Here is an 18,055-nt window from a genome sequence, read left to right as displayed (position 1 = left end):
TTCTTGGGTGTTTGAGCACCCTAGACGGTTGAGGTCACCACAGAGCCATATTCCATTGTGGTGAAACTTTGTGGTATCGTTGGGAGCCTCCAATTAAGTTGTGGAGATAGCCCCAATCTTGTTTGTAAAGGTCCGGTCGCCGCCTCCAAGGGCACCAATAGTGGAATCACGGCATCTCGCATTGTGTGAGGGCGTGAGGAGAATACGGTGGCCCTAGTGGCTTCTTGGAGAGCATTGTGCCTCCACACCGCTCAAACGAAGGCGTACTTCCCCTCAAAAGGAAGGAACTTCGGTAACACATCCTCGTCTTCACCGGCTCCACTCTTGGTTATCTCGTGCCTTTACTTGTGCAAGCTTATTTGTGTTATATCCCTTGCTTGCCTGTGTACTTGTTCTTATTGCATGATATATGTTGCTCACCTAGTTGCATATCTAGACAACCTACTTTGATTCAAAGTTTAAATTGGTAAAAAAAGCTAAAAATTGTTAGTTGCCTATTCACCCCCCTCTAGTCAATTATATCGATCCTTTCAGAGGGGTGCTGGTCAACGAGGCCCGTTTGAGGCGCCCGTCTGTGTTGAAATTTCGTGACCGGTCAGTGACCGGGTTGCCCGCTCGAGCGTTTAAGATGGGTTTGGAGCGTCCTGCTGTAGATGCTATAAAGATACTAAACAATAGTACTTGTTGGGAGGCAACCCAATATATACTATCTTTTATTTTCTTGTTCAGTATATCGGTCTACATAATTATTCGTACCGTAGTAATTATGTTTTTTTTCTTTTCTTTTATGCCAAGCTAAACCTTTAGGAGGTTGCGATGCATGTTTGTTAGGTTCTGTGCATAAACGGAAACAAATATTTTTGCGTTTAGTGTTTGAATTTTCATTCTGTATTGGATACTCCCTAAAAAAATGATTTAGACAATGTGCAGGCCAACAAACGAACAAACACATGTTTGTGTTGGGTTGGATCGCTGCTGCAAAGCCATAGAAAACAACGAGACAGAGAGAGAAAATAGAAAATGGGAGGAAACCTGTAGGCACGACGGCATCTGGGCTGCCGCCTCCGGGATATTCTTGGCATTTCTTGGTCCATCCCTTGCCCAAATCAAACGCAACGCGAACCAAATGCACGCACTCCCCCCCTCACTCCCGTCCACCTCCACCGGATCAGGGAGGCAGTTGCCACACCACACCACCCGCCTCTCCCCCCTTCCGCCCACCGGCAAGGCCATTCCCGCGCGCCGCCGGTCACCCAGGTGCACCTCCACCCCCTTTTTTCTCCTCCCCCCGTCCTATGCCCGGATGCCAATCCCATTGCCTGCTCCTCACGAACGCATCGTCGTTCCATCTTGCATTGCGTTACTCCTTCACGCAATCTTGCTCCGGCTTCACTCGCTCCTCCTCCATGCCCATGCACACGCGCGGCACGCCGGTAAATTTATCGGTCGCTGATGGGTGCGACGGCCCAAAGATTGGCGCTCTTCGCTTCTCTTTTGGTGCTCAACCTGTCCCCGGCACCCCTGCCGGCCAGATTAGTTGAAATAGGGGAGATACACCCGCCTGCGTGCTTGCACTTTCCTGTCGAATGCCATGGTTACTAGTTTAATGTGTTGATTAATAGCATGCTGCTAACGTTCTTTTTTCTTTTTTAAAAAAGGGAGAGGCTGTCATACAATTTAAGAATCCTTTAATCCGACTGAATCTGCATCAAGTAGTCCTCCTCAGTTTATTTATGCAGCAAATGGGATTATGTCGGCCCTTCGCGTTTCGACCTTTCAGGATAATCTGTTCCCTTCCACTGTGAATTGACTCTGAATTGTTTCACCCACTACTTGTTAATCTAGCTGTTAAACGAGTTACACAAAGGCATAATATCGACCACTAGTATTGGTTCTTGACTACAGGCATGGTTTCTTGCTCTGGCAAACTATCTGGGCTCGCTCATTGTGCCATGCTAAGTTCTTGCTTATATCATAGTACGAAGTATATGTGCTACTGGGATTGGATGTAAATAGTTGTTGGTATAATTATAACACCCATACTTGATACTTCCGTCTTGGTCACAGAATTTCAAGAGGAAAAAAAAAGGAATTTATCATCATCACTGTGGTACTGTTTCTCTTCATAACTACTACAACCATACGATGAGCAATCATGTACTTTGGCGTTCCTAAATTCATGCATCAACTCCTTTTGTTTTGCTGAATTCTGACAACATCTAATGCACGCAGAGCATCAATTTATCTTCAAGCTTGCAGACTCGAAGGAACACTTGTCGTGCATTGTGCATATCATTTCTCTGAGAAAAGTAGCCATAGTACTTAAAGCAACATTTCTTGGATGGGTTCAGACAAGCAGAGTGGTAGCCCACTATTGGGAACCCTCAAGATGGAGAGGGTTCGGACGATCCTGACACATACGCCATATCCTCATGAACACTCGAGGCATATCATGACGGCAGTGATAATTGGGTGCCTCTTTTTCATCTCGTCCGACAATATGCATACTCTGATACATAAACTGGACAGCAATATCAAATGGTGGTCCATGTATGTTTGCTTGATTGGTTTCTTCTACTTCTTTTCATCTCCCTTCCTTGGAAGAACAATTCAGCCGAGTTACTCAAATTTCAACCGATGGTATGCATTCATTCATATTTAGACTTCCTAGAACTCAATTGCAAATATATTTGTCGTCCTTATTACACCATAGAATCTTTATGCATGTACCACATTAAGTTGTTAGGAGAACTGAATTATCAAATATATTGCATAATTGCAGGTATGTCGCTTGGCTTTGCTTTGCATCCCTGTATCATCTCCCTAGCTTCCAATCAATGGGCGTTGATATGCGCATGAACCTTTCACTTTTTTTGACTATATATTTCTCTTCTGTCCTCTTCATCACCGCCTTTCACATCATATTTATTGGTCTCTGGTACATTGGACTGGTTGCTCGCATGGCAGGCACAAGACCAGGAATATGGACCATAGTACAAAACTGTACTGTACGTTTACTAAAAATATTTTTTTATTTTTATTTTCTTCAAATTGCTCCTGGGAAGATTAATTTCGAATCTCTTCCAGGTCATCAGTATTGCGTGCTGTGTATTCTACAGTCATTGCGGGAATCTTGCTGTGCCCAAAAGCGAATCTTTTGACAAGAGTTCTGATCCAAGTTTGCTTGCTTTTCTTAAAAACGAAAATGGAACCACATGGATATCAAATTTTCTCTTTATGAATGAACTAAAAGATCAGATATGTTCATCTTGGTTTGCACCTGTTGGATCCGCAAGTGACTATCCTCTTCTGTCAAAGTGGGTTATATATGGGGAGGTAACACTTGCATCTCTTTGATTCGTCTACTCTTTGCTCTCATATTTTCGTTTGGCAACATCCATGCTCCACTTCTTTGATCATGTTATTCTCCAGTTAGTTTGCAGTGGATCCTGTGCTGGCCCATCAGATGAAATATCTCCTCTGTACTCACTGTGGGCTACATTCGTTGGCCTTTATATTGCCAACTTTGTTGTGGAGAGATCAACTGGGTGTGTGCTTATTGTTTTACGCAGTGCATGTTTTATTCCAAAATTTATCTCTCTCTTCAATACTCTGTCTGAGTATTTCTTATTATCCACTGCAAATACTTCAGATGGGCTCTTACTCACTTGTCACCAGTATCAGAAGAAGAGAAGCTCAGAAAACATATGAAACCAGATTTCTTGGATATGGTACCTTGGTACTCAGGGTAGAGCCCTCTAAGCTCCAGCAATTTAGGTTCCAGATGAGAGCAACGGAAGAAAATGCCTGACTTCTTCAACTTCATTATGTAGGACATCGGCTGATTTATTCAAGACGACGTTTGATCTTATGGTCTCTGTAACTCTTTTTGTTGGGCGATTTGACATGCGCATGATGCAGGTAAGTGGTGTTTGGCGAGGAATTAACTACCATTCAATATAAAATTTCCACCATGGACCTAAGTTGATCTAAATTTCTATGTTAGATCATCGCTGTAGTTGCTTTCACCTAAAAATATTGCGCCCATCCTTTTAAATTTTTTAATCTTGATGCACACGTTGTCCTCACTCGTGCGCACCCGGGAAAACATCCCGGTCGATCACCCTTTCCCACATTGCTCCTAGCCATGCACGCTTAACCAAGGGGTTATTAGGAGATGAGCTTCTAGAAAAGAAGATGCACCTTCTTAGCATGTGTATTACTATTTATGCTTTTAAGGTAAGATACTAGGATGTCACATCATGTCTATGATGACATCATGTATGTAATCATAACACTTTAAAGTCAAGCTTTTGTCTGCCTCTATGTACATGATTAGTGCACTATTTTTCTTCATCCTTTTCTATATTTTACTGTAGGCTGCAATGAAAAGTACTACAGATGAAACTCGGAATGACGATGTGCTCTATGACTATTTTAATGAAAGAGAAGACCTTTGGTTTGACTTTGTCGCAGACACTGGTGATGGTGGAAATTCATCATATACAGTTGCCCGGCTGCTGGCTCAGCCATCCATTCAGACTGTAATTGGTGGTTCTATGCATACTCTTCCACGTGGAAATTTGCTTGTTATTGGCGGAGATCTTGCGTAAGATTGCACCATGTTAATCAGTTTTGACTCTTTTCTTCAGTAAATTTATCTCTCTCCATATGTGCAAATCATCTAGCTCTTGACTGTATTTAACCAGTACGGTCACACAATTGATTGTATCATAATACTATGGAACTCTCCTAAAAAGAAGTAATTCTATAAAACTTATATAGCCACCAATGTTCTAGTTGTACGCCGGACAATCTATCTAGGCTGTTAACCGCTTGGTTGAGTTTCTTTAATAATTTTTGGAATGAAGTGTTAATATATATTTTTGGTTTCCTCTAGTAAATTATGAGTTTTTGCCGTTGAGTATAATTTCTTCTCTTGTAAAAATTCCATATGTTATATACTTTTATGCCATGTATGTATATTTGGTTATCATTTGCACATTAGCTGTGACTTTATTGTCCATCCCTAGTGGTTCACTCAATAAATTAGACAGATATATCTCCATTTATTTATGTTCTATCATTTAAAATATGTAGGTATCCAAACCCTTCGTCCTTTACATATGAGAGACGCTTCTTTGGTCCTTTTGAGTATGCTATGCAACCTCCGCGTTGGTATAAGGCTGAACATATAGCTGTGGATAAGCCTGAGGTTCCTCCGGGAGTATCAAAGATGAAAAAATATGATGGACCCCAATGTTTCATAATTCCCGGGAACCACGGTTTGTTCTGTCCATTTATATTAAACTTTGTTTGTCAAAATACGTCTCATTTTACCTCCTTTCTATGGACTCGATGTCAAGTATGTAAGGAAGAAAATTCATGATTTTTCTTAAGGTTTTCCTTTGTTTGTTTCCTTGCCTTCTATAACAGATTGGTTCGATGGGCTTAACACCTTCATGAGATATATATGTCACAAAAGCTGGTTAGGTGGATGGTTTCTGCCTCAGAGGAAGAGTTACTTTGCATTGCAGCTTCCGAAAGGTTGGTGGATATTTGGTCTTGATCTAGCTCTTCATGGTGACATTGATGTATACCAATTCAAGTTCTTTGCAGAACTTTGTCGGAATAAGGTGCATTATTCCGTCCCCTGTTTATCCTTCTGTTTTGAACTGGATTTTTCCATTACTTCTGTTTCCTGTTTTTCAACACACAGTTGTTTAATTACTTCTACCATGTAGCTGACTAATACTAAGATGTCTAGTGAACACCGAAAGCAATATATGCTGACAAATATCTTCTTTTGTAGATATAACCCCTTCTCCAGTATAGGTGGAAAAGTTTCCATGTTGATTTCTTTGTTATCATTTTATTTGGTTGGTTCCTGATGAGTGATTCATTGATCATTCTGTGTTAAATGTTTCCTTAACATTTGAATATATTGGGAATTGGAGATAAATTTTCATTTCCAGATTTAATTGATCCGCTACATTTCTAAAGTTATGCAGGTTGGAGAGAACGACTCTGTGATCATTGTTACACACGAGCCAAACTGGCTCCTCGATTGGTATTGGAAGGAGACTACAGGCAAGAATGTCTCACATTTGATTCAGGACTACCTGAATGGAAGGTGCAAACTTCGTATGGCTGGGGATTTGCATCATTTTATGAGGCATTCTGCAACACCATCAGATAAACCAACTTTTGTTGAACACTTACTTGTCAATGGATGTGGTGGTGCCTTTCTGCACCCAACACATGTTTTCAAAAACTTTGAAAGGTTCTCTGGTACTACCTACGAGTGCAAGGCTGCTTATCCCTCTTATGAGGAATCTAGTGGGGTATGTAGTTTCAAAAGTTAATGGAATCTCTACCATATTTAGCCTATTGATCAGCTTAACAAGCATGTCTGTTATTGTGCAAGAAGATCTTATTAACTACACTTGCAGATTGCACTGGGCAATATATTAAAATTCCGCAAGAAGAATTGGCAGTTCGACATAATTGGTGGTTTTATTTACTTCATACTGGTATTCTCCATGTTCCCACAGGTCAGTTATACTTATTCCATAAGGTGTAGTTTTCTTCCTTGCATATCTTCATTTTCCTAAGGGATTGTTTGGTTGGAAGGGATTGGAGTGGATTGTGGAGGATTAAATCCTCTACAAGTCAAAATCCCCCTCAATCCCCTCCAAACCTCTCCAGAATAGGTTTGACCGAGCAAGGACTAAGTGAAGTACTATACCTTGGATGTCTTACTATTTGAAAATTCGACATATGCCACTAGAAAGTTCCACTTCTGAAAAATGCCAACCTTTCAACCCCCGACTTATTACTTGGAAGGTCATACTGAGTTACCGAGCAATATTACATATGCTATTCAGTTTGGTGACACTAAGCACCTATATTCCTCGCAAATCTTCCTGACAAAGGGAGTTTTTATTGATTCAAAACGTCGCTCCAAGACGATACAATCGATAAGAGTTCATATTCTGCGACTATAGCAGGCTTATAATCTTTGATCTAATCCTGACTCTTGTTCACATTTCCATCTTTTCCAGTGTAATCTTGTTCACATCTTAAATGAGGAAACATGGTCTGGGCGTCTGCAAAGCTTCTCAAGTACAATATGGAGTGCTTTGCTTTTTATTTTTGAACACTCTTATGTCTCCTCAGTAGGAAGTCTAACTTTGTTGATGGCATCATATTCATTTGTACCATCCAAACTCACAAGGAAAAAAAGAGCTATTATCGGTAGCCTGCATGTTTTGGCCCATCTGACTGCAGCTCTAGTTTTAATGTTGCTCATGGAGTTGGGCATTGAAATATGCATACGGAATCATTTACTGGCAACGTCAGGTATGCCATCGCATATTGTACTCCCAACTACACTGCTACTATTAAATTCTTATCATAGGTTCAGATAATACTTTATATTCTTGCTGTTATATCCCTTTTGAAGTGTAAAAGTACCTTATTCAATCATTTGTACGTAGGGTATATTCATTTTATGGTTTCAAACTGGATAAGATCGTAAAAGTTGAACATTATATCGCTCAGGGCATCAATCAAATTGAAGTGGCTAGACGAAATTGATAAGTTCAGTTGGAGAAACATAATCTGTGCCACCATGTCTACGATGACATGTCCTAGGGGTTTATTTGATGAAACTCTGATGGCATGTTCTTTCTAAATTATCACCATCTTTTGCTTAAGTTCCACTCCAGAAAAGTTCTAGCTAAGCTTATGTGCCTAGTCTCCTGTTGTTTCTTCTGACATCAGAGATTTAGCTTATTTCCTGCTTCTTCATTCAAGAAAGACATTTTTTTTGACAAATCCGTTTTCTGTCATAGGTTATCACCCTCTATATGATTGGTATCGGTCAATGGAAAGTGAGCATTTCCCAGATCCAACTGGTCTTCGTACTCGATTGGAACAATGGACGCTTGGACTATATCCAGCATGTATAAAATACCTTATGTCAGCCTTTGACGTCCCAGAGGTGATAAGACTCTTTCTGGAAACATTTTTTACTATTCCAGTATAGATGCATTGCAGTTTTGAACAAATGGATTTGTACTTGTATATCAATTCATTTTTCGACTTTTGTGTATGAAGTACTCCGTCCCATAATATAAGAGTGTTTTTGACACTAGTGTCAAAAACGCTCTTATATTGTGGGATGGAAGGAGTACCTATGAATTATCATCTGACCTCACAAAATCAAAATTTCCTCTTCTGTCCACTTTATGTAGATTTACTTTATCAGACAAAATTTAATATATAAATATTTTTACAGGTCATGGCTGTTACAAGGATCAACATTTGCAAGAACGGCATGATGTCGCTTTCTCGGAGTGTTCTGATCATGTACTATACTTCTGTATTTATCTATTTCTGGATTTTCTCAACTCCAGTTGTTTCCCTCATATTTGGTAGTTACCTATACATATGCATCAACTGGTTCCACATACACTTTGATGAAGCCTTCTCGTCTTTGCGCATCGCAAACTACAAATCTTTCACAAGGTTCCATATTAAGAAGGATGGTGATCTAGAAATATTTACACTTGCAGTTGACAAGGTAACATCAAAATATTCAACATGCTCACATTCACATCTTTTCAGATCAGCATTGCATTGAATGGTACTCCTATCATTTTCAATATAAGGTGGATACAGGTTTTCAGATGTAGAAAACAAAATGCATGTAGGCTCCATTATAAACACGTTGAATCTGGTGAACAGGTCCCAAAGGATTGGAAATTGGATCCCAAGTGGGAGGCAGAGGAAAGAGGGCCTCATCAGCTCAGCCACCACCGGAGATACCCTAGCAAATGGAGGTCAGCCTCATCTCCAGACCCCGTCAGGTCGGTGCGGGTCGTTGACCATTTCACCATCACAAGAACAGTAGCACCAGATCCCGAGACCTCCTGCTGATTCCCTACATCATTGCTGGTGAAGTACTTGCTCGAGACATTAGCGATTGCTTGCGCAGACTGTCAGTTTTTCATCCCATATCCAGCTTGACTTGGGCTGACCTATCATATCTGCTCCGGTGTTGCCTTCAGCTCTCTATGCGAACTTCATCTCCAGCATTGCACAGCATATAGCAGAGATTTACTTGTGCACTAGTTAACTGGTAACAAAGAAGAATGGATGGAGGAAACATAGAAAAAGTTCGATTCATCAGATAGATTGTATTCTGAGTGGATGCTCTTTATAGTTTATACCGAAAGATAGTGGAACACGGCCATTTTTTGTCATATGGAAACACATATCCTGGATGTAGATTTCACTGAAACACGGAGTGTAAATTTCACTATTTTCTGTAGAAGGAACCGAGTTAATTATTTCTGGAATTCGCTTCGTTACTCTGGTGCCATTGATTCTTAGTACATACATCTGCAATGTTATAAATTTCAGAGTTTGCAAATATGTGGCTTCTCATTGCCTGGAGAATATAATCCTCATTCAGCAAAGCATCTTAACATTCAGCTATAAAACGATGGACACAATGGCGCCACAAAGCAGCAACGATTCATTGCTTGGGTGTCACTGCAGCGCACTGATGATTCCTACACCTTTAAAAAAGAAATTATTCGACGAAAATTCCAAAGTTTGCAAATCGGTAGCTTCTCCAATTCTGAAGTCTGGAGATGATAATCATGTGTAGCATCTTGCTTTGCTCACGGAAGGAGTAAGCATCTCAACACTCAGCTATATAAAGGCTCGATCTGCGTGCTAATGGCGTAAGCTCCCTATTCGAGGCCAAGGTAGATACAGTGAGAGAGATAATCATGGCGCAGCAAAGCGGCAATGATCTGAAGGCTGTAATGGAGAAGCTGCTCCAGGCGTTCGAGGACGAAGTGGACAGTGAGCTGCCTCACAGGGCGGAGCTGGACCACATCTTCCGCATCCTCAAGGCAAACAAGGAGAAGATCATCTCGGAGCCACCGGAGGTGGGGAAGAAGGAGAAGCTGCCCGAGCTGCTGCGCAGTATCGGCGATGCCCTGCAGCAATGCAAGGCACGGTCCAAGCAGCAGCAGTCTGAGTCTGACAAGGCCAAGAGCAAGAAGATGACGATGCCGTCGGTGAGCGACTGCAACCCTTTCAAGTCTCGACCCTCGCAGCTGTCCGTCGACCCCTTGCTGGAGCAGACCATCGCCATTCTCGGCGATGTTCCTCCTCCTTCTCCTTCCCCTGATCAGTGCTGAAATCTGAGATGGGCTCTAGGCCCATATTGCAATTTCTGAAAAATCTCTAAGGGCCCATGTGGGTTATATGGCACTAGGTGTGGTGGGAAGTTTAGTCCCACCCCAGAAGTGGAAGGAGAGTTGAAGTGGTTTATAAGGGTTTCTCTTCTACATGCTATTGGAGCTTGAGAAGAGAAGAGGCCCTCGCGCACTCCTCCTCCGCCGCCCGCCTCGGCACGCCGCGCCGCGGGTTGCGGGATTGAGCCGAGCTCACACATATGCGCTTATTTTTGCCAGTCACTAACGGAGAGTTTTCTGACAGCTGGGCCACGATCTGAGACGTCGGATCGTGGGCTGTCACGGACTCGGACGTGGGTCGAGCCCACGTCTCTCCACGCGGCTGCGCCTATAAGTATGCGGTGTCTCCTAACCCTAGCTGCCACGAACAGATCACATCTGCTCACGCGCACGCCCACCGTCGTTCCTTTGCTGCTGCTGCCGCCGGTGACTCCATCCCGTCCGCCACGTACACGGTCGACGGGAGAGCAGGTCTCCGAAACCACGCCCTTCTGGTTCCTGTACGGGGTGAGGGGCGAATAGGTTTTTGGGCAGCGATTACGCGACTGCTCGCTTCCGATCGTCTACATCCTCTACGTCCGCGTCGCCTTCGTCATCACCATGTCCACCGACGCCGACCGTGCCGCCGCCGAGAAAGCTGAAGCCGACAAGAAGGTCGCCGAGGACGCCGCTGCTGCCACCAAAGCCGCGGCCTCTGCGTGGCCTACTGGAGGGTATAACTCGTTTATCCCGCTCCTGATTATTTTCATATTAGCAGTACTAGCAGTATGTGTAGATTTGTCTACTGTTTGCTTAGTACGTGCATATTTAGATCAGAGTGAGTACGTCATCAACTTAGTCAATGCCATGCTAGTGATTTACTCATGGATTAATTTAATCGAGAAATTGCCTATTTACTCAACAATCCAAAAACCTATTATGTGTAGGAATTTCTCGGCAAGTGGCTTTGCCGCTGCACTGAAACCGGATAAGTTTACCGGTACATACTTCAAGCGTTGGCAGACTAAGACCACGTTATGGCTCACGGCTATGAACGTGTTCTGGGTCACCGGTGTCTCCACGGGAACGATTGCTCCTAAACAGGAGAAGGCGTTCAAGGAGGCTACCGTTGTGTTTCTCGGAGCAGTTCTTAGCGTGATCGGAGATAAACTGGTCGACGCATATTTACATGTGCATGTCGCCAAGGACTTGTGGGAGGCGCTCGAATCTAAATTCGGGGCCGCCGATGCAGGGAGCGAGATGTATATTATAGAGCAGTTCCACGATTACAAGATGGTTGAAAACCGTCCTGTATTGGAGCAGGCTCATGAGATAATATGCATTGTTAAGGAACTTGAGCTTCTCAAGTGCGAGTTACTGGGCAAGTTTGTCGCGGGCTGCATAATCGCTAAGCTCCCTAATTCCTGGAGGAACTTTGCCACCACTCTGAAACATCAGAGGCGTGAATTCTCTGTGGAGGATGTCATTGGCCATCTGAGTGTTGAGCAGAATTCGAGGGCAAAAGACTCGCACGGAAAAGGGGCCGAAGGGACTTTTGTTGCCAACATGGTGAACCAGAAGAACTTCAACTCCCACAAGCCCAAGGGAAAGAACGGTGTCCAACACATTACCGACTTTAAGAAGAAGGGTAAGAAGACCTTCAAGAAGAACAAGAAGGACGAGGGTTGCTTTACTTGTGGTTCGGTAGAACATTGGGCCAACAAGTGCCCAAACAAGTACAAGAAGTCAGGACAGGACTCCAAGTCTGTCAACATGATTGTGGGCAACAATGAGAATGGTGCATCTGGGTGCGGTAATTTATTTACTGTTTTTTCAGTGTTTCAACCCAACGATTGGTGGGTGGACACAGGTGCAGGTGTTCATGTGTGTGCTGACATTTCATCGTTCACTTCTTACCAGGTCACAGGTCACGGGTCCGTATTGATGGGGAATGGCGCGAGTGCTTCTGTTCATGGTGTTGGCACGGTCGATCTGAAGTTTACTTCGGGAAGGATCGTGCAGCTGAAGAACGTGCAGCATGTCCCCGCCATCAAGAAGAACCTCGTTAGTGGCTCCCTTCTATGTAGAGAAGGGTTTAAGTTGGTTTTCGAGTCTGATAAATTAGTTGTTACAAAATATGGACTCTTTGTTGGAAAAGGTTATGAGAGCGGAGGGATGTTCCGCCTTTCCCTCGCAGATTTTTGTAATAAAGTCGTGAACCATATTCATTCGAATGTTAATGAATCTGAAGTTTGGCATTCACGTCTTTGTCACATTAGTTTTGGTGTTATGACGCGGCTAGCCAAGTTGGATTTAATCCCGAGTTTCACTTTAGCCAAAGGTTCTAAGTGCCTTTCATGTGTGCAAGCTAAGCAACCTCGCAAGCCTCATAAGGCCGCGGAGGAGAGACACCTGGCACCATTAGAACTCATACATTCTGATCTTTGTGAGATGAATGGTGTGTTGACTAAAGGTGGAAAGAGATACTTCATGACATTGATAGATGATTCCACTAGATATTGCTATGTGTATCTGTTAAATACTAAAGATGAGGCTCTACACTACTTTAAAATCTATAAGGCAGAAGTTGAAAATCAACTTGAAAAGAAAATTAAACGAGTCCGTTCAGATCGTGGTGGAGAGTACTTCTCGAGTGAGTTTGATTCCTTCTGTGCGGAACACGGCATTATTCATGAGAGGACGCCTCCCTATTCACCCCAGTCAAACGGGGTTGCCGAGCGGAAAAACCGTACTCTAACTGATTTGGTTAACGCCATGTTAGATACATCGGGTTTATCCAAGGCATGGTGGGGGGAGGCTATATTGACGGCATGTCATGTCCTGAATAAAGTTCCGACAAAGGATAGTGAGATCACTCCCTATGAGAAATGGGCAAAGAGAAGGACGACACTCTCGTACTTGCGCACTTGGGGCTGTTTGGCGAAAGTCAACGTGCCGATCCCCAAAAAGCGTAAGCTTGGACATAAGACCGTGGACTGCATTAATTTGGGCTACGCTAAGAACAGCGTTGGCTATAGATTTCTAGTAGTGAAATCTGAGGTACCTGACCAGAAGATCGGTACAATTATGGAGTCTAAGGATGCTACATTCTTTAAGGATATTTTTCCTATGAGAGATATGCAAAGCACTTCTAGACAGGAATCTGAGGAGACTCCTGAACCTGCCATCCCTATGGAATATTATGAACAAACACATGATGAAAATCCCGAGGAGGATGACGAGGAAACCCTTGGTAGGGGCAAGAGACAAAGGACTGCAAAGACCTTTGGTGATGATTTCTTCGTGTACCTCGTGGATGATACTCCCACTTCTATTTCAGAAGCGTATGCCTCTCCAGAAGCTGACTACTGGAAGGATGCGGTCCGTAGCGAGATGGATTCCATCATGGCTAACGGGACATGGGAGATCACTGACCGTCCCTATGGTTGCAAACCACTGGGATGTAAGTGGGTGTTCAAAAAGAAGCTTAGGCCCGATGGTACGATTGAAAAGTACAAGGCTAGGCTTGTGGCCAAGGGCTATGACCAGCAAGAAGAGGAAGATTTCTTTGATACTTATTCACCTGTGGCTAGACTGACCACCATTCAAGTATTACTCTCGTTGGCGGCCTCACATGGTCTTCTCGTCCATCAGATGGATGTTAAGACGGCTTTTCTAAATGGAGAGCTAAAGGAGGAAATCTACATGCAACAGCCTGATGGCTTTGTGATAGATGGTCAGGAAAGAAAGGTGTGTAGGTTGATAAAATCTTTATATGGCCTGAAACAAGCACCTAAGCAATGGCATGATAAGTTTAATACAACTCTGACATCTGTTGGTTTCGTTGTTAATGAGGCTGACAAATGTGTATACTATCGCCATGGTGGGGGCGAAGGAGTTATACTGTGCTTGTATGTTGATGACATACTGATATTCGGAACAAACCTCAAAGTCATTGAGGAGGTCAAATCGTTTCTATCTCAGAACTTTGAGATGAAAGACCTTGGTGTGGCTGATGTTATCTTGAACATCAAGCTACTGAGAGATAATGAGGGTGGGATCACACTTCTGCAATCCCATTACGTTGAGAATGTGTTGAGTCGTTTTGGATATTCGGACTGCACACCATCTCAAACACCATATGATCCTAGCGTATTGATTCGAAAGTCCAAAGGCATGGCTAAAGATCAATTGAGATACTCTCAAATCATTGGTTCACTGATGTACCTAGCGAGCGCAACGAGGCCTGACATCGCGTTTGCTGTGAGCAAACTGAGCCGGTTTGTTTCCAAACCGGGTGATGTACATTGGCATGCTGTTGAGAGAGTTATGCGCTATCTGAAAGGTACTATGAACTATGGACTTCACTATACCGGATACCCGTCGGTACTTGAAGGGTATAGTGATGCGAATTGGATCTCTGATGCTGATGAGATGAAGGCCACAACTGGGTATATGTTTACTCTTGGAGGTGGCGCTGTTTCCTGGAAGTCTTGCAAGCAAACTATCTTAACGAGATCGACAATGAAAGCAGAATTAACGGCATTAGACACATCTGGTGTTGAAGCGAGATGGCTTCGAGATCTTTTGATGGACTTGCCATTGGTTGATAAACTGGTTCCGGCTATCCTTATGAACTGTGACAATCAGACTGTCATCACCAAGGTGAAGAGTTCAAAGGACAACATGAAGTCCACCAAACACATAAGAATGAGATTAAAAGCTGTCAGAAAATTAAGAAACTCCGGAGTGATAGCGTTAGACTATGTCCATACGGCTAAGAATCTGGCAGATCCCTTTACAAAAGGGCTATCACGTGTTGTGATAGATAATGCATCGAGGGAGATGGGTATGAGACCCACATGAGTTGCCATGGTGGTAACCCAACCTATATGATCGGAGATCCCGTGAACTAGGACCTGGGAAAACAAGCCAGTGGTGAACTGAGGAGAGTAACTATACTAACCCACTCCGTTGGAGATGCAATACTCTTGATACTGTATGGTAGGATGACTACGGTCTCAATGTGTTCCAAAGCTTATAAAAGCAAGATGCTATCCTACAGAGCGATCTTTGGAGGAACACACCTATATGAGCCCGACTGCTGGTCACAGTCTATGAGATTGGGGTGATCTCTAGTAAGCTCATGAATGGGCCAGGAGTGTGACTTATATGCTCCACCCGAGGGGTCAGCCTTCGGCAGCCTAGTACTAGTAAGACATGTAGTGAAACTTCTTTACGCCAAACTGACAATTCAAGGCATAGTCCATTGTTCAGTTGTGAAGGAGTGTAGCCACTTGTTCTAGGTGAAGTACAACCTTAACAGGTCTTTACTGAAACACTGGTATATCGAAACAGCAATTGGAACAGAGGACACAATGGGCCCTCGAGATCTGGTGGGGGATTGCTGAAATCTGAGATGGGCTCTAGGCCCATATTGCAATTTCTGAAAAATCTCTAAGGGCCCATGTGGGTTATATGGCACTAGGTGTGGTGGGAAGTTTAGTCCCACCCCGGAAGTGGAAGGAGAGTTGGAGTGGTTTATAAGGGTTTCTCTTCTACATGCTATTGGAGCTTGAGAAGAGAAGAGGCCCTCGCGCACTCCTCCTCCGCCGCCCGCCTCGCCACGCCACGCCTCGTCACGACGCGCCGCGGGTTGCGGGATTGAGCCGAGCCGAGCTCACACCTATGCGCTTATTTTTGCCAGTCACTAACGGAGAGTTTTCTGACAGCTGGGCCACGATCTGAGACGTCGGATCGTGGGCTGTCACGGACTCGGACGTGGGTCGAGCCCACGTCTCTCCACGCGGCTGCGCCTATAAGTATGCGGTGTCTCCTAACCCTAGCCGCCACGAACAGATCACATCTGCTCACGCGCACGCCCACCGTCGTTCCTTTGCTGCTGCTGCCGCCGGTGACTCCATCCCGTCCGCCACGTACACGGTCGACGGGAGAGCAGGTCTCCGAAACCACGCCTTCTGGTTCCTGTACGGGGTGAGGGGCGAATAGGTTTTTGGGCAGCGATTACGCGACTGCTCGCTTCCGATCGTCTACATCCTCTACGTCCGCGTCGCCTTCGTCATCACCATGTCCACCGACGCCGACCGTGCCGCCGCCGAGAAAGCTGAAGCCGACAAGAAGGTCGCCGAGGACGCCGCTGCTGCCACCAAAGCCGCGGCCTCTGCGTGGCCTACTGGAGGGTATAACTCGTTTATCCCGCTCCTGATTATTTTCATATTAGCAGTACTAGCAGTATGTGTAGATTTGTCTACTGTTTGCTTAGTACGTGCATATTTAGATCAGAGTGAGTACGTCATCAACTTAGTCAATGCCATGCTAGTGATTTACTTATGGATTAATTTAATCGAGAAATTGCCTATTTACTCAACAATCAGGATGCAGGAGAAGAGGCCGTGACGGAGTACTACCAGTGGACAACGAGCTACGTGGATGAGAGCCGGATATACGGCTGGGACAAGGAAGCCAACGATGTAGTCGACGCCCTCGTCGGCAAGGAGGGGGAGGAGGAGGATCAGGTGCTGTTCAGGACGGCGGGCATCGCCGGGATCCACGGCAGCGGCAAGACGGCGCTGGCGCAGAAGGTGTTCGTCCACGACAGGATCAAGGACGCCTTCCCTCTCCGGCTCTGGGTTTGCGTGGGCCCGCCGGACCACGAGGACAGGTTCAACCTCCTCTACCGGATGCTCGACAACCTCGGCCTCGACACCGCCAAGGTGGAGGACATCGTCGACAAGGCCGACGTGGTCGTCAAGGCAGCCACCGACGAGGACAAGATCAAGTCCAGGATCGGCGTGCTGCTCTTCATCCTCTACGTGACGCTGTACAAGACGGGGTACCTTATCGTGTTCGACGACATGAGGGCGTACAGCGACTGGTACAGCAACCTGACGCTGCAGCCACCCAAGGACGGCGAGTGGTACGAGCGGCTCGCCTACGGCCTGCCCAAGGCAGGAAGAGCGCCGTGCTCGTCACCAGCCGCAGCGAGGACGGCGCCAGGGTGATGGTGCGCACCGGCGGCGTGTTTCACCCTCCCAAGCTCGAGGGCGAAGAAGGGTGGAAGCTCTTCCACCGGGAGTACAAGGAGGCCAAAGACAAGGACAGGAAGGACAAGGGCGAGAAAGACAAGGGCGACAAGGAGGAGGAAGACAAGCTTTACAAGGAACTCGAAGAGATGAAGAAGGAGATCATCGGAAAGTGCCTCGGCCTTCCGGTGGCCATCGTCCAGGCGGCCAAGGGCTTCGCCGCGCTCGAGCACGAGCCGGAAGCTGACGCCAAGGATAACGCTGCCGCGGATCAGACTGCGACGAGCAAGACCGAACCTGGACCTGCAACTGAGGCGACGGAGGCCAATCAGTCTGCTAATTGAGCTACTGACTCACTGTGCGCGTGCTTATGTGCTCTGCTAAATGTTTGTTTCGTACTGTCGAGTGTGCCTTTTTTTTCTTTTCTTGTCTCCTTGATTTACCTTTTTTTTTATTACGAGAACCAATTGACCATGGAGTTTCGGGGCGTGTGTAATGTTTGTTCGACCGACCTTGTGGAGACTTCTTCAAATTTGAACTTTTTTTAGATTTGCTAATTCTTATCTACTACTCCCTCCGTTCCAAAATACTTGACTTTCATTTGTTTAAAAATAAATATACTTATATACTAAAACATGTCTAGATATATCTATATTTTGATAAATGGAAGTCATGTATTGCGAAACGGAGGAAGTATATAAGAATTTAATAATATGTTACATGTAAATTGTCAACCACACATCAAAAGGCTGGAAT

At 44.7% G+C, this 18,055-nt stretch overlaps 1 protein-coding gene and 1 pseudogene across 2 annotated transcripts; both read left to right on the top strand.

Annotated features, from left to right (window-relative positions):
- The first annotated feature begins 1,102 nt into the window (after nucleotides 1–1,102).
- On the top strand, nucleotides 1,103–9,360 carry LOC119354691. Of its 2 annotated transcripts, XM_037621436.1 has the most exons (17): nucleotides 1,103–1,257; nucleotides 1,659–2,110; nucleotides 2,233–2,640; nucleotides 2,783–3,008; nucleotides 3,088–3,336; nucleotides 3,433–3,548; nucleotides 3,653–3,748; nucleotides 3,834–3,921; nucleotides 4,380–4,609; nucleotides 5,101–5,285; nucleotides 5,437–5,636; nucleotides 6,012–6,344; nucleotides 6,453–6,554; nucleotides 7,065–7,362; nucleotides 7,857–8,005; nucleotides 8,303–8,587; nucleotides 8,752–9,360. In XM_037621436.1, exons 3-17 carry the CDS (start codon nucleotides 2,342–2,344, stop codon nucleotides 8,941–8,943), a joined length of 3,048 nt encoding a protein of 1,015 aa, XP_037477333.1. In that variant the 5' UTR covers nucleotides 1,103–1,257; nucleotides 1,659–2,110; nucleotides 2,233–2,341; the 3' UTR covers nucleotides 8,944–9,360. The 2 variants fall into 2 exon arrangements, with proteins under 2 accessions (XP_037477333.1, XP_037477332.1); XM_037621435.1 differs by lacking the exon at nucleotides 1,659–2,110.
- A 78-nt stretch (nucleotides 9,361–9,438) lies between these two features.
- On the top strand, nucleotides 9,439–17,815 carry LOC119354692 (annotated as a pseudogene).
- The last annotated feature ends 240 nt before the right edge of the window (nucleotides 17,816–18,055 follow it).

This window comes from Triticum dicoccoides, chromosome 2A (assembly GCF_002162155.2).
Source record: "Triticum dicoccoides isolate Atlit2015 ecotype Zavitan chromosome 2A, WEW_v2.0, whole genome shotgun sequence".
NCBI lineage: Eukaryota > Viridiplantae > Streptophyta > Magnoliopsida > Poales > Poaceae > Triticum > Triticum dicoccoides.
This window is presented reverse-complemented; position numbering and strand designations above follow the sequence as displayed.